This window comes from Hyaena hyaena, unplaced genomic scaffold (genome assembly GCF_003009895.1).
Source record: "Hyaena hyaena isolate Hyena2069 unplaced genomic scaffold, ASM300989v1 scaffold_764, whole genome shotgun sequence".
In the NCBI taxonomy this organism is placed as follows: domain Eukaryota; kingdom Metazoa; phylum Chordata; class Mammalia; order Carnivora; family Hyaenidae; genus Hyaena; species Hyaena hyaena.
In genome coordinates, this window is record NW_024081395.1 from 119,306 (window position 1) to 135,111 (window position 15,806).

A 15,806-nucleotide genomic window follows, 5' to 3' on the forward strand; every position below is an offset into this window, starting at 1 on the left:
TCAAAAGGACCACATCAGAGCCCTCCAGCTTGTGTGCTGCCAAGAATGAGGCTTGTGTGCAAACTAAAACAAAACATGATGAAACGTAACACAGGCACGTATTTCACATCAATTTACCATTCTCTAATGAATGGTGTTAACACACTTACAGATAACAAAAATACCATGCATTCTCTAACTGAACCTGAACCCCAGACCCATTAGTTGGCATCTTCACTTATATGTGCAACTGACATCTCGAACTTAAGATTTTTAAAATCTTCCTATTTCTCCTGATGGCTTCCCTGGGGAATTCTACCAGATGTTTGAAACAGAATTAATACCCATTCTTCCCAAGCTATTCCAAAAATAGAAATCAAAGGAAAACTTCCAGACTCATTTTATGAAGCCAGCATCACTGAGTCCCAAGCCAGACAGAGATCCAGCAAAAAAAGAGAACTACAGGCCAATATCCTTGATGAATACGGACGCAAAAATCCTCAACAAGATACCTGCAAATCGAATGCAGCAGCACATAAAAAGAATCATCCACCAAGATCAAATGGGATTCATTCCTGGGTTACAGGGCTGGTTCAATATTTGCAAATTAATCAATGTGATACATCACATCAACAAAAGAAAAGATAAAAACCATATGATCCTGTAGATAGATGCAGAAAAAGCATTTGACAAAATACAGCATCCCTTCTTAATCAAGACCCTCGAGAAAGTCAGGTTAGAAGGAACCTACTTAAACATCATCAAAGCCATCTATGAGAAGCCTTCAGCTAACATCATCCTCAACGGGGAAAAACTAAGAGCCTTCGCCCTGAGATCAGGAACACGACAGGGATGTCCACTCTCACCACTGCTGTTTAACATAGTGCTGGAAGTCCTAGCATCAGCCATCAGACAACAAAAGGAAATCAAAGGCATCAGAACTGGCAAAGAGGAAGTCAAACTTTCACTTTTCGCAGACGACATGATACTTCACATAGAAAACCCAACAGACTCCACCAGAAGCCTACCAAAACTGATCCAAGAATTCAGCAAAGTTGCAGGGTACAAAATCAATGTACAGAAATCGGTTGCATTTTTATACACCAATAATGAAGCAACAGGAAGAGAAATCAAGAAATTGATCCCATTCACAATTGCACAAAAAAACATAAAATACCTAGGAATAAATCTAACCAAGGATACAACAGATCTGTATGATGAAAACTATAGAAAACTTATGAAGGAAATTGAAGAAGACACAAAGAAATGGAAAAACATTCCATGCTCATGGATAGGAAGAATAAATATAGTTAAGATGTCATTACTACCTAAAGCACTCTACACATTCAATGCAATTCCAATCAAAATTGCACCAGCATACTTCTCAAAACTAGAACAAACTATCCAAAAATTTGTATGGAACCACAAAAGACCCCGAATAGCCAAAGTAATACTGAAAAATAAAACCAAAACGGGAGGTATCACCATCCCAGACTTCAGCCTCTACTACAAAGCTGTCATCCTCAAGACAGTATGGTATTGGCACAAAAACAGACACATAGACCAATGGAACAGAATTGAGAACTCAGAAGTGGACCCAAAAGTATACAGCCAACTGATCTTTGACAAAGCAGGAAAGAATATCCAATGGAAAAAAGACAGCCTTTTTAACAGATGGTGTTGGGAGAACTGGACAGCAACATGCAGAAGAATGAAACTAGATCATTTTCTCACACCATGCACAAAAATCAACTCAAAATGGATAAAGGACCTGAACGTGAGACAGGAAACTATCAACACCCTAGAGGAGAAAGCAGGAAACAACCTCCTTGACCTCCACCGCAGCAACTTCTTACTTGACACATCCCCAAAAGCAAGGGAATCAAGAGCAAAAATAAACTGTTGGGACCTCATCAAGATTAAAAGCTTCTGCACAGCCAAGGAAACAACCCAGAAAATTAATAGGCAACCAACGGAATGGGAAAAGATAGTTGCAAATGACATATCAGATAAAGGGTTAATATCCAGAATCTATAAGGAACTCACCAAACTACACGCCCGAAAAACAAACAACCCAGTGAAGAAATGGGCAGAAGACATGAACAGACACTTCTCCAAAGAGGACATCCAGATGGCCAACAGACACATGAAACGATGCTCAGCATCCCTCCTCATCAGGGAAATACAAATCAAAACCACACTGAGATACCACCTCACGCCAGTCAGAGTGGCTAAAATGAGCAAATCAGAGAACTCTAGATGCTGGCGAGGATGTGGAGAAACGGGCACCCTCCTACACTGTTGGTGGGAATGTAAACTGGTACAGCCCCTCTGGAAAACAGTGTGGAGGTTCCTCAGGAAACTAACAATAGAACTCCCTTATGACCCAGCAATAGCACTGCTAGGAATTTACCCAAGGGATACAGAAATGCTGAGGCATAGGAGCACATGTACCCCAATGTTCATAGCAGCACTCTCCACAATAGCTAAAACATGGAAAGAGCCTAAGTGTCCATCAACAGACGAATGGATCAAGAAGATGTGGTTTATCTATACCATGGAATACTACCTGGCAATGAGAAACAATGAAATCTGGCCATGTGTAGCAGCATGGATGGACCTTGAGGGTGTTATGCTGAGCGAAATAAGTCAGGCAGAGAAGGACAAATATCATATGTTTACATGTATAGAAGGATTAGGAGGAACTTAATGGAGGACCATGGGGGAGAAGAAGGGGGTAATGGTGGGGGAAAGGGAGAGAGGCAAACCATGAGAGACTCTTGAATGCTGAGAACACACTGAGGACTGATAAGTGTTGGGGGTCGGGGGAGATGGGCATGTAGAAGAGCACTTGTGGGGATGAGCACTGGGTGTTATATGGAAACCAACTTGACAATAAACTATTTGTAAAAAAAAAAAAAATCTTCCTATTTCTTCTCATCCTAGCGTAGAGACTTGCTTATGAGGGCATGGGCATCAGAGGAAGCAAAGTAATGACAGCAAGAGGATGTCATATAAAGGTGATATGTTTGGTAGCTTTTGCAAAAGCGGGGGGTAGGGAGAAGTCCCAGAGGTTGTGGGCAGAGGAAATGGCTACAGTGACTAATAGATTAATAATATTTAACAGTTAGGTTACTTGGCTGACCAAGTAAGTAAATATATTGAGATAATGATAACTAAGCCTTTGTCTGTTTAAAAAATCATTTACAAACATGGAAAGGGTGGGGTGCCTGGGTGATTCAGTTAGTTAAGCATCAACTCTTGATCTCAGCTCAGTCATGGTCTCACAGCTCATGAGTTCAAGCCCTGCACCAGGTTCTGCACTGAGAGCCTGCTTGGGATTCTCTCTCTCTCCCACTCTCTCTGCTCCTTCCCCACTCGCACACTCGCTCTCACTCTCTATCTCAAAATAAATAAAAATTTTTATAAAACGAACAAACATGAACAGGGAAAGACTAAAAAGAATACTCAAATGTTACACTGGATCAGGAATGTTACACATTTGTGAGTTTCTTAATACATACATACTAAGAAAGCAATAGTTACAAATGTATGTTTACATCTACCATTCTATTCAAACTACATATACACATAATAAGTTAATATTTCATATATTTTCCAAATAGAAATGGGGTGCTTGGCTGGCTCAGTCAGTGGAGCATATGGGTCTCAGGGTTATGAGTTTGAGCTCAATGTTGAATGTAGAGATTACTTAAAAATAAAATCTTTAGGGCTACCTGGGTGGCTCAGTCGGTTAAGCGTCTGACTTCAGCTCAGGTCATGGTGTCACAGTTTGTGGGTTTGAGCCTCGCATCAGGCTCTGTGCTGACAGCCAGCTCAGAGCCTGGAGCCTGCTTCAGATTCTGTGTCTTCCTCTCTCTCTGACCCTCCCCTGTTCACACTGTCTCTCTCTCTCTCTCTCAGAAATAAATAAAACATTAAAAAAATTTAAAAAATAAAATAAAATCTTTAATAAAAACAATATAAAAGTATATTTCCGTATATGTACATATATATACAGACACATGTACATATCGCACATGTACACAAATATTTCCTAGATATGTCTTTAAGGGGGGGCTGGAAACAATGAAACTGTAGCAGCAGCAAGCACACCAAATAATCAGATCTTGGTTTCTAAATTCTGACTAGAAGGTACTGGGGCTCCTTAGAGAAACATCTGACACAGGAAAAGCACAAGATGAGCCTGGATCATGTTGTTGACCATAAAGTAGAGAAATGCTTGAATAATGATTAGGAAGCATGGCAAAAGGACACAAAAGTCAGAATGAAGGGGTTTCCAATGGCCAAATCAGGGCTAATTTAATCATAGAAAATAAATAATAGCAGATTATAATCCATTGACTAAAATAAGAAGATGAGTAAAATGAATAGAGAAGGACAAAAAGTTCTTTGTATAGAATCCCAATTAATATATGTAGAACAAATGATGTACATAGAAAATCACTTGGCAACCATCATACCAGTAATTGATCAAGGCAGAAGTTTCTAATATATGCTAAAACTGGTGGGTAGAGATTTGATGAGAAACTGGATAATGACATAATAACCAATTATCTCCCCTAAGAAAATATTAATCAACTACAAAGGGAAAAACAATTACTTCACAGCAGTAGACCCAGCAGACACCAACATGACCAGGTGATGGTGATGAACATCACCCATGGAAAAGTCAAAATCACGCAGCCGCTGATTTTGGCACAAGAACACAGCATCATTTCTGTGGTATCCCTACCAAGAATTCATGGCCTGAATCTAGTCATGAGGAAACACTGGATGCATCCAGGTTGAGGGCTGCTCTATGAAATGTACTCTTGAGGACAGACAAGAATAAAAGAGCCAGAAAGACTAAAGAACTGTTCAGAATTAGAAAAGATTTTAAAAAGTATTTCTGGAGCCAGAAAGGAGAAAGAGATACTTCTGAGACAACTGGTGAAGTCCAACTGGAGTTCATGCTTGGTTGGTGGTGCTGGTCACAATGTGGGCTCCCTGGCTAGGAGGTGTGTAAGGTGTGTAAGGTGGAATTGTAGGAGTAGTGTCCTTGTTTCTTGGAGCTATACCCCAGAGTATCTAGGAGTGATGGTACATGATGTCAGAAAAAGACTGTGTGGGGTGGAGGGATGGAGGGAGAGCAAATGCAGATAAATGGTAATAATTGGGGAATCTAGGTAAGAGGACATGAGATTTCTTTGTACTACTCTCGTAATTTTTCTGTTAGGTTAAAATTTATTTTTAATTAATTTGTTTAATGTCTAAAACTTACTTTTGAAATTTCCCCTACAAACATATTCTTCCCACTGGAGGAATAAATATAAATGCAACCCTTTTCTCCATTCTTCCATTTTTCAGGTCCCAAATTTTATTTTTTTTTAATTTAATGTTCTATTTATTTCTGAGAGAGAGAGAGACAGCATGAGCAGAGGAGGGTCAGAGAGAGAGGGAGACACAGAATCTGAAACAAGCTCCAGGTTCTGAGCTGGCTGTCAGCACAGAGCCCGACGCGGGGCTCGAACTCACAAACCGTGAGATCATGACCTGAGCCGAAGTCGGACGCTTAACCAACTGAGCCACCAGGTGCCCCTCAGGTCCCAAATTTTAGAAACTCATTCTTTCATTAATCACTCCCCATGTCCAATTCATGAACTAATTCTGCTGGTTCTATCTTCAAAATAGATCTAGAATCCATGAGTTCTCACCAACTCACCACTACCATCCTAGTCAAACCCAGCATCATATCTCCACTGAGCTAATACAAACAGCCTCCTGACTGGTTTCCTTGTACTCACCCTGTGCTACAGTCATTTCTCTATACAACTGCCACTCCTCTGTTCTAGAACTCTCTAAGAGTCTCCCATGTGATCCAGAGACAATAAAAGCCACAGTCCTTACAGTAGCCTACAAAGCCAATGTAATCTGCGTCCCACTCAATTCCAACTCTTGTCCTATTCTGTTTAGGGCCCGCCCAAAATTCATGTGGAAGTCCTAACCCCTAGCACCTCAGAATATACCTGTATTTGCAAACAGGGTCTTTAAAGAGGTATTTATGGTTAAATAAGGTCATATGAGTGGGACGTAAACTAAGCGAAGACACAGTTGAAGATGACTACCCACAACCCAAGCCAAGGAGAAAGGCTTCAGAAAAAACAACCCTGCTGATGTTCTTATCTTGGACTTCTAGGCTCCCAAGAATCTGAAAAACTAAACATCTGTTGTTTAAGTCACTCATGCCCATTCCACTGGTACCACGTTATGACAGCCCTAGCAAACGAATGAATAAGCAGTCCCCATTCCACCTAGTTCACCAGGGTCCAGTCCCTCTGGCCTCCTTGATGTTCTAAACACATAGGGCACGCTCTGCCTCAGGACCCACTGGCTCTTCCCTCCAAGGAGGACTCTCTTCTCCCAGACATCAAGGTCCTGCTCACTTACTCCTGGCTCACATGTCACATTGTTGAGATCTTCCCTGACCATCCTGCTGTTTAATGTAGCACCTCCACCCCCGCTACATCCATCTTTTGCTACACTCTTGCCCTGCTTCATTTTTCTTGAAATGCTTATATTTGTCGATCGGCTGTTTCCCTCAAACAAAGAAGGAAGAAATTGCACTTACTGCTGAATTCCCTACACCAAGAAGAATACCTGGTATACAGCAGGTGATCAGATATTGCATGGATTAGAGAATAATGTTCCTATAGCATTTACCTCTTCAGGAGCAAAAGGACAGCATTTGCTGTGCTTGAGTCTAAGCCAGTCGTGGGCTCATCCAGGAACAAGATGGCTGGATCAGTAATAAGCTCCATTCCTATACTAGTCCTTTTTCTTTCTCCTCCAGACACACCACGGATAAACTGAGTTCCAACCTAAAACACAAATACCATTATTAACAATTACAACCACAGCCACTATTGTTTGTGAACGTCCTACAATATGCTGACCCTGTAAGAGGCACTTTATCTTGTTATCCTCACTCACTCCAAATAGCAAATAAATGAAAATATGGACGGAGGTAGGTTTCTCTTTAATAAGATGAGTAAACTGAGGCTCAAATCAGGTAAGTGGCTAAGCCTGATATGAAAGCCATGCTTAACAGTACTATAAGTAGAGGTACCTGGGTGGCTCAGTGGGTTAAACAGTACTATATGTTCCCTATCAAGTCAAATATTTAGTTTAAAGGTAGTTAAATTGGAATAGTAAAATATTTGACCCTGGAATAGTGAAATCACAAATGAAAAGGGAAACAAAAATAGGAGAGGAGAAGGGGAAAGCATCTATAATGTATTAGTCTTTTTACACCCTCCCTCTTCACCCCTCCAAAAGTCCTCAGTGTGGCTTGGTAAATAAAAAGTTCACTTTCTATCATACCACATTAGCACCTCTTAAATCATCATAAGGCTTCCCAAACTGATCCAGCATATATCCCAACTCACTGCAGAATTCCTGACTCATTCTTTCGGACAAATCCAGAAGACAGAATATTCTACAGGGCAACTGGCTCAGTCTTTTTAACTAGTCAATGTCGTTTTGTGTAGTGGGGGTCGAAAGGGCAAGAAGGTTTTGGGGGAGAGAAGAAGCAATTCCTACATTAAGAGTTTTCAAAGAGATAACCAAGTGCTACTAATGCCCTTGGTTGACTCCTGTAACAATTGAGCTATACCAGACATTTTGTAGATAGCTGGGAAAATGTGAGTGAATATGGACTTACCATAGCTTATATTAAGATACTGTTAATTTTGTTCGTTAATAATGGTATTGTGGTAATGTAGGCAGTCTTCTTTTTAAGATGCACAATCAGTATTCAGGAGTGAAATATGATATTTTTAACTTTCTTTAAAATACTTCAAAAAAATACTTCAGAAAAAAAACCAGAAGCGCGTACTGGGATAAGATGTTAACAACTGGGAAATCTAGGTGAATGTTATTAGTAGCATACCATTATATTAATTATTCTATAATCATATAATTATGATAGCAAGGAGACTATTCTCTCTACATTTTTGTTATGTTTAAAACTTCATAAAAAGTAAAAAAAAATTTTTAAGTATTTTCAATCAATTAGATAAATGAATTCTAAAAAGTGAACAATTATCTTCAGCTCGTTTTCCCAGAAATTATATGCAAATAAGTTAGAGCAATGGTTGTCTATTGGTAAAGAAGTTTTACCTAAAGGTAAAGATTGGAAGCACCTACTAAAAAGACAAAATGAAAGAGGGCCAAAGCAAAGGAAACCCAAACTCATAAACTCATAAAACAAAAATAGTAAGTGGTGGCATCCCAGAGAGATACTTCCAAACAAAATATAGCAAAATATACTTAATATTTTTTTAAATGTCAGATCATATCACAGGAAGCATCAGCCAGCAGAATGCCTTATGTCAGGGATATGTTTCACAGGGGGATTAAACTATTGCCACCACAGGCTCAGTCTGTAGAGTATACAACTCTTGATCCCAGGGTTGTAAGTTCAAGCCCAAAATTGGGTATAGAGATTACTTAAAAATAAAAGCTTTAAAATAATAAAGAATGCTAAACAATAGCCACCACAATCTAAAAAGCTCATCTTCACCCAAAGCTTCAAGCAAAACTTTCATCCCTAGTCATCAACTATAAAGTTCTCTTGTTCATTTCATTTCTTCCTCCTGACTCTGCACAATCACAAAAGGAGTTATTTTTGTCTCTCCTGCCCACAACTGTTATCTCTTAAAACCTAAGAGCCCAGCACATAACAGATAATATGTAAGTAAATATTGGCAGAAGAAAGGAAGATAGGAAGAGAAGGAGGGGGAATGAGACAAATGTGCCAAAAGAAAGACTACAGAAAAACAACTGGGATACTACCCAAATTAGAAATAAACCCTACCTTAAGGGCGTCTGGGTGGCTCAATCAGTTAAGCGTCCGGCTCTTGATTTCAGCTCAGGTCATGATCTCACGGGTTCATGAGTTTGAGCCTCGCATTGGGCTCCCTTGCACTGACAGTGTGGAGCTTGTTTGGGATTCTTTCTCTCCCTCTCTCTCTGCCCCTCCCATGCACACACTTTCTCTCAAAATAAAGAAACTTTAAAAAAAAAGAAACTCTACTTTGACTAAATATAATTTTGAAAGCCAAATTATAGCAAAGTGAAACACAGAGCCAGAACCCTTAGATCTTTGCCATTTAAGAATTCCAGAAATACACCTCAAAAGCAATGGAACAAAGTCTCCTGGAGGAAGAGGAAGAACAGCTAAAAGGGGAAAGAAAACAGGAAGAAGGAAAGTTAGTGTAAAGGCAGTGGAAGACCCATGACAAACAGTGTGGGAAAGCGTCAAGAGCTATCATCACATGGAAAGGGCCTCGTGTTCTTTGCAAAGACACTTCTACATACTAGACCACACTGCCATACTTCATCTGCAGGATTCAAGCATTTTTAGTTTTTTTCCTGGCTGATTTTAATCTCCATATTATGTTTTTCTCATCGTTACACAAAGCAGCCACTTTTGACCACACATATTTTAGAAAACTTCTGAATAAGAGTTACACTATCCACACAGGTAAGATCCTATTTGCCACCTATGATCCTATTTTTTCCACATTACCTTGGAATCCGCCACTTTATCCAGACCTAATTCCTGAATGACCCTGTTAATCCGCATATTTTTTTCATACGTCGTCATAGTTGTTGGAAGCCGCAGTGCTGCTGAGAACTGTAAATTTTCTCTCACTGTCAGAGTGCCCATCACGACATCATCCTTAAAGCAAAACGGCATTTTAACAATACACATTAGGTCTTTCCTAACTCCATCCCCCTTAAGTACATGTAATGTGACCCACAAGAATAACACACCCCATGCAAAGTCCTAGCTAACGATATATTTGCAATCATTTATACAATTGGAAAGGACAAGGTTGAAGGCAGGGCCAAAAGGGAATAAATACAGTGGTGTCTTTATGGAAATGATACTTAGAATGTATATCATTGCCCTTACTGTGTCTATATTCCACATTCTCCCTGCCTTTTCATTTCATACTACTTTGAATCTTACGGGAGATGATGAAAAGCTGGTGTAAAGAAAACTGGTTTTATGAGTATGTCATATCGTCAGTTGGAAGTACACTGAAATATCAGCCAAGGCACTTGCCCACATAGAAATAGAAGAAAGCTAAAATACAAACCCACAAATACTTACTTGAACCACATAACCTGAATTACATTTGAAATTGGCAGGTCGAGGTGCTCCATTTATCAAAACATCCCCAGATAATCCACATGGATCTTTCCTTGCAGCTAAGACATCTAACAACCTATGAGAGGACATATATGTTGTGGTTTTTCTCCAACTCAGGCTATATCTCTCAGCTACCCTGAATCCAGACTCTGCTCAAGTTAGAATTTTTTAAGTGATCAAGAAATTTTATGGATTACCTAAAATTATATATTTTTAAATTCTTACTTTCTGTTTTTTAGTATATGCTACAATAAAGCCCAAAAACACGAAACCAAGGCACTGTTGGCTGATCCAGCACAGACTTCCGAAAGAACCTTCCAGGCTGTGTGACTGTGAGGGTCGCAAGGCAGGCTATGGTGCTCCTTTGTCTAAGACACAAGCCTTCACTTACGTCTTTGGCTCCATCTCTCCACTTTCCATTTTTCTCTCCCTCCTTTCCTTCCCCATAGCTCAAATCATAGTCAATAGCTATATGCCAATCATGTTCTGTTATCATGTCTTGTTAGTAAGCTGACCAAATAAGATTCTCAGTCCTTGAGACAACTGCAAACTAGCACTACTGTGTGTTATCCACAGAGCCTAGAACCATTCTAGACATGCAGCAAAGGCTCAACAAATACGTGCTTACATGAAAGTAATCTTGAAAAGCACATTTAAGTTGCAAAGAAAAAGTTGACTTATATTATTATACTCACGAAGATTTGCCTCCACCTGTGGGTCCCAGAATGGCATTGAGGCCAGGTCTCATGATGCCACTGTAAACACAGAACATACCAATTGATTGGCCTGCTTCAAAACAGGTTCTATTAATTTAGGGGCTGCATTTAATACACTCAATGAAAGTGATTAACAGAAAACAAGCACAAACCAACTCTTAAAGGAAAAAGACACTGAACTGTCGATTAACATAAGTCCCACATACAAACAGTGTTAATCAATGTTCAAGACGTCTAAGAAAAATGGCTTGGGTCCCCCTAACTTCCTTTAACTTCTTCTCTAAATCATTTCTATTTTTTGAAAAAGGACACAAGAAAGTTTAAATTTCCTTAAAGTAACAGAATCTACTGAAACATCTCTATTAACATATCCCTCCAAACACAGTGTAAAGAACATAACAAATCTTAACTAATGTTCAGTGACATTAATTGTCTTCAAGTCACCTCATTTTCTACCTACTCAAGTTCTACACAATTAATAAGTCAATGGATTTCTAGAATCTCACTGCTTAAATCTACTCAGATTAGAAAACAATATATCTGAAATAGAAATTCAATGGCTAGAATAAAGCACCTCATGGGTAAAACAAACAAAAAACACATCACCCATTCTTAACCCTCACATATTTTTACTGAATTAGAAAAAGTAGAACATATACTCTCAAGATGTATCATTTTCTTCCTCATAAAATTTCAGGTAAGTGGACTGGGAAATTCTCAGTGTAGAAGTGGTAGATGTCACTTTCTGTAGGGAACAACTTAAGTTGTCACAACTGTAAAATGGCTGGTGGATGTTGGGGTGAAATATAACTTTTACTCTGTTCCTCAACTAAGGTACCTCGCACAGAAACACTAAACAAATACAATGAGTTTAGTAAACTAGGAACCAGCTGTAGAACAGGAAAATCTCTTATTCTTTCAATGACTTCTTCTCCTGGTCCCTATCCCCAAAAGTAAAAACACATACTGGCTGAGTGAACTTTCAAGATGCATTTATCTGTAGCTCTTGATGCATCTTCTTTTTTAATAGCTACCTAGTAACTGCTTCTAAAATGACCAGAAATAACCTTGTTATTCACTAAGACTTAATTATCAGAAAACTTTTCCAGGTTTTAAAATTATTTTCTCAAGTAAAGACCAACTAATCCTAAATGAATAGCCCCAAACTGAATGTGAACACTCTAGGACAATTTTATAGATCCCCAAGTTGGGCTTACTCTGGCACTAAACCCTAGCATTAAAAAAGAAACAACAATAATGTACAACTACTAATGCAAGAAAGTTCCAGTTGGGAGCAGTGGCTAATTCTCCCTCCATTCATTCAACACAATTATCCAGTGACTACTACGTATGTACAAGACACTCTTCCAGGACATAGGACAGAGAATAAAACAAAGTCCTAGGCCTCATGGAGTTTACAGTCCAAGGGTCAGCAAAAGAGAGCTGGTCACCTGCTTTCTGTTTTCATAAACAAAGCATTATTGAAACAGAGCCACACTCATTCATTTACGTCTATGGCTGCTTTCACACTACAATGACAGAACTGAGTAGCTGCAACACTGATATATGGCCCATAAAGCTGAAAATATTTACTATCAGGTCCTTTACAGAAAGTCTGTTGACCCTTGTTCTGGTTTATGGTCTACAATCCCCTGGTTTCCCCACCCTGCCCTCCATCCTACTATCACCCTTCAAAATCAATTCCCCCCCCTTATTTACTGCTTTACAGCATTTACATGCAGGAAAGTCTCCCTCACTGTACTGTAAAACTGTCAACAAGAATCGTGCCATCTTATGTCACCCGTCCCCTCACCATAGCATGCAGCACAGCGGTCTACAATGGGTAGATCATTGAAAACATCAAGTGAAACCTAGCTAAAGGATCCATGTCACATCTATCACATTTTAGTGCATAATGGTTAATCCGCTGGTATCATTTTATGGAGGCCCATGCCATTCCCACTGCTTGGAGCTACTTTCCCTCCCTACCCTGCTCTCCACCCACACTCTTCACTTTCTCATGCCCCTGGGCATCCAATTTAGGATTAGGGGCTTTCTCGGTATCTTCTAATCCCTCTAGCTATCCCTCTAGAGTGAAGTGCTCTATTTATCTGTATCCACCATTAGACTAGAAGGTTTCTGGGAACAGAGGACATTATTGTGTCACTAACATCTTACACAATGTCAAGAACCTGGCAAACACTTAAAATTTATTGAATAAATGAGTCTCTACATTTTTATAAATGACAATTACTTACAGAAAAGCTAAAAAAAAGTTTTCAATAAAAACAAATGTCAAAAGGTACCTAGGCGGCTCAGTCGGTTAAGTGTCTGTCTGACTTTGGCTCAAGTCATAATCTCACAGTTCATGAGTTCGAGCCCTGCATCGGGCTCTTTGTTGACAGCTCAGAGCCTGGAGACTGCTTTGGATTCTGTCTTCCTCTTTCTGTCCCTCCCCCACTCAAGCTCTGTCTCTCTCTCTCTCTGTTTCTGAAAAATGAATAAACCTTAAAAATTTTTTCAATTGTTCATAGCAGCACTCTCAACAATAGCCAAAACATGGAAAGAGCCTAAGTGTCCATCAACGGACGAATGCATCAAGAAGATGTGGTTTATCTATACCATGGAATACTACATGGCAATGAGAAAAAATGAAATCTGGCCAAGTGTAGCAACATGGATGGACCTTGAGGGTGTTATGCTGAGTGAAATAAGTCAGGCAGAGAAGGACAAATATCATGTGTTTGCACATATAGGAGGATTAGGAGGAACTTAACAGAGGACCAAGGGGGAGAAGAAGGGAGGAGAAGAAAGGGAGAGAGGCAAACCATGAGAGACTCTTGAATGCTGACAAAAACTAAGAACTGATGGATGTAGGAGGAAGGGGGCATGGGCATGGAGGTGGGCACTCGTGGGGATGAGCACTGGGTGTTATGTGGAAACTAATTTGACAATAAACTATTTGAAAAAAATTTTTTCAATTATGTCACAATAAATTATAAATTTAAAAACTCCTGAAACAGTTTAGCAAATTTACCTGAAGATTAAAAAATATTCACACATCTACTAGTATGGACCATTTTTTATATGGATCTTCGGCCTTGGTGAAGAAAAGCCCAAATACTGGGTATGGAGACAAACTAAGTGTAACAAAAAGATTTTTCATGAGGAAGTAAAATCTCACCTTTTTGAATGCTCATAGTCAGATTCTGTTTTATCTTCTTCCCCTGACAGAGGAAATTGGGTTCTAGTTACTTAGATCTATAAATGAGATTACAAAGTATCCAAAGGAAAAACAAAACTCAAGATTCTCACCAGTTTGTGGTTTTTTTTTTTGAAATACAGTTACTACTGTGAATGCTGGTGGTACTAGGAAACACAAATAAAAAATAAGGATTATGAGAGCAATCTTTCCCCATCCCAGAAACTCTACTTAGTTGAAGTCAACAGATAGGGGAAACATAAGAAACACTGCAGCAAAAACAGAGATAATCTTTCTCAGGGATCCCTAAACCAGACATGTGAGCAACAAGGAAACCAATCTTGCCTGTCTTTTTAACTATAAAATTATAAAGAGTTACAAGATTTGACTGAGTTTTTATAAACCTCTTATGCACGCAAGGATGAACTCACCCATTGCTGAAACGCATACCACTGAACCATAAAATTTTATGAAGCCTTGAACAGATAACACTTTTACAGTACCAACTTACTAATTTAGTAGTTTTAAAACATAAGCAAGATAAATGCATGCTTGCACAGCATGCATTTAAAATCTATTCAACCTGCACATATTCAAGTCATTTATTACCTTTTACTTAGCACAATATCTAAAGTGACCAACATTTTTTTAATTACATTTTTTAAATTTATTTATTTTTGAGAGCGAGAGAGAGAGAGCACATGTGATGGAAGGACAGAGAGAGAGTGAGCAAGAGAGAGAATCCCAAGGAGGCTCTACATTGTCAGTGCAAAGCCGGTCATGGGGCTCAAACCCACAAACAGTGAGATCATGACTTGAGCCAAAATCAAGAGTTAGAGGCTCAACTGACTGAGCCACCCATGCACCGCCAACATTGTCTTGATTATGATGTTCCACAAAAAAATTATCAGCTTTTCTGAAAAACCAGTCCATTCTAATCTAGGCATCTAGCAAAAGATAGAAACTTTGCATCTACCATTCCTCTACTATTTTCCTACTCAGGGTTTCTCAACTAACACACGAAAGCAACAAGTAGGCATGACGGTGGGTATTACTGCATGGAGAAAGTATTATCTAATCGTACAAAGCACCTGGCCTCCTGGCAACCCAATCAATCTTAGATCCCCAGAGTTTCTTCCCTGCCCACAGATGAAAGAGCCAGAAAAATTTACTTTCTTTGTCTAGGAGTAGTTATTTCCCCTATTAAACAAACAAATAGACTATGCTGCCTGAGCATACCTAGACTCAGTCCCCACTCCACAGACAGGAAGAATCAAGCTCACTCCTGTAGACATCAGAAAAACATTAAAATCCTGATGGCGATCACCTGTGAAAAAGTAGAGATATCTGGGAGCAAGTAGTTTCTACATAAATGCTCATTTTTCTCTCCCCACTCTACTGCCCACTCCACTACGACATGATGCATTCATCCTGGATAAAGAAAACGAAAATCACAGTTTTGTACTGATTTGGATTCTAAAATACAGTTAAACACATTGATTTGGTTCTTAATTTCTCTAATCGCTTCGGACTTCCACTGTATCACTTAAGCTAAGCTATAGTTGTTTTATATTTAAATAGTCTCTGTCTGCCTGTGTAATGGGGAGAAGCATTAAGTAAATAGTACAAATTACTATATAAACAGACCACTCATTTAAAACAAGTGTATTTGAAAACCAAAGTACTT

The 15,806-nt window shown here is 39.2% G+C and overlaps 1 protein-coding gene across 3 annotated transcripts in view; it reads right to left on the minus strand.

Annotated features, from left to right (window-relative positions):
* ABCG2 (ATP binding cassette subfamily G member 2 (Junior blood group)) overlaps positions 1–15,806 on the minus strand; it is a 148,614-nt gene that overhangs the window by 29,865 nt on the left and 102,943 nt on the right. For all 3 annotated transcript variants that reach the window (XM_039218438.1, XM_039218439.1, XM_039218440.1), the window contains 4 exons: positions 10,897–10,956; positions 10,163–10,277; positions 9,572–9,724; positions 6,703–6,860 (listed from right to left, as the gene is read on the minus strand). In XM_039218438.1, coding sequence (XP_039074369.1) covers positions 6,703–6,860; positions 9,572–9,724; positions 10,163–10,277; positions 10,897–10,956 — 486 coding nt within the window. The remainder of the gene's footprint in view (positions 1–6,702; positions 6,861–9,571; positions 9,725–10,162; positions 10,278–10,896; positions 10,957–15,806) is intronic.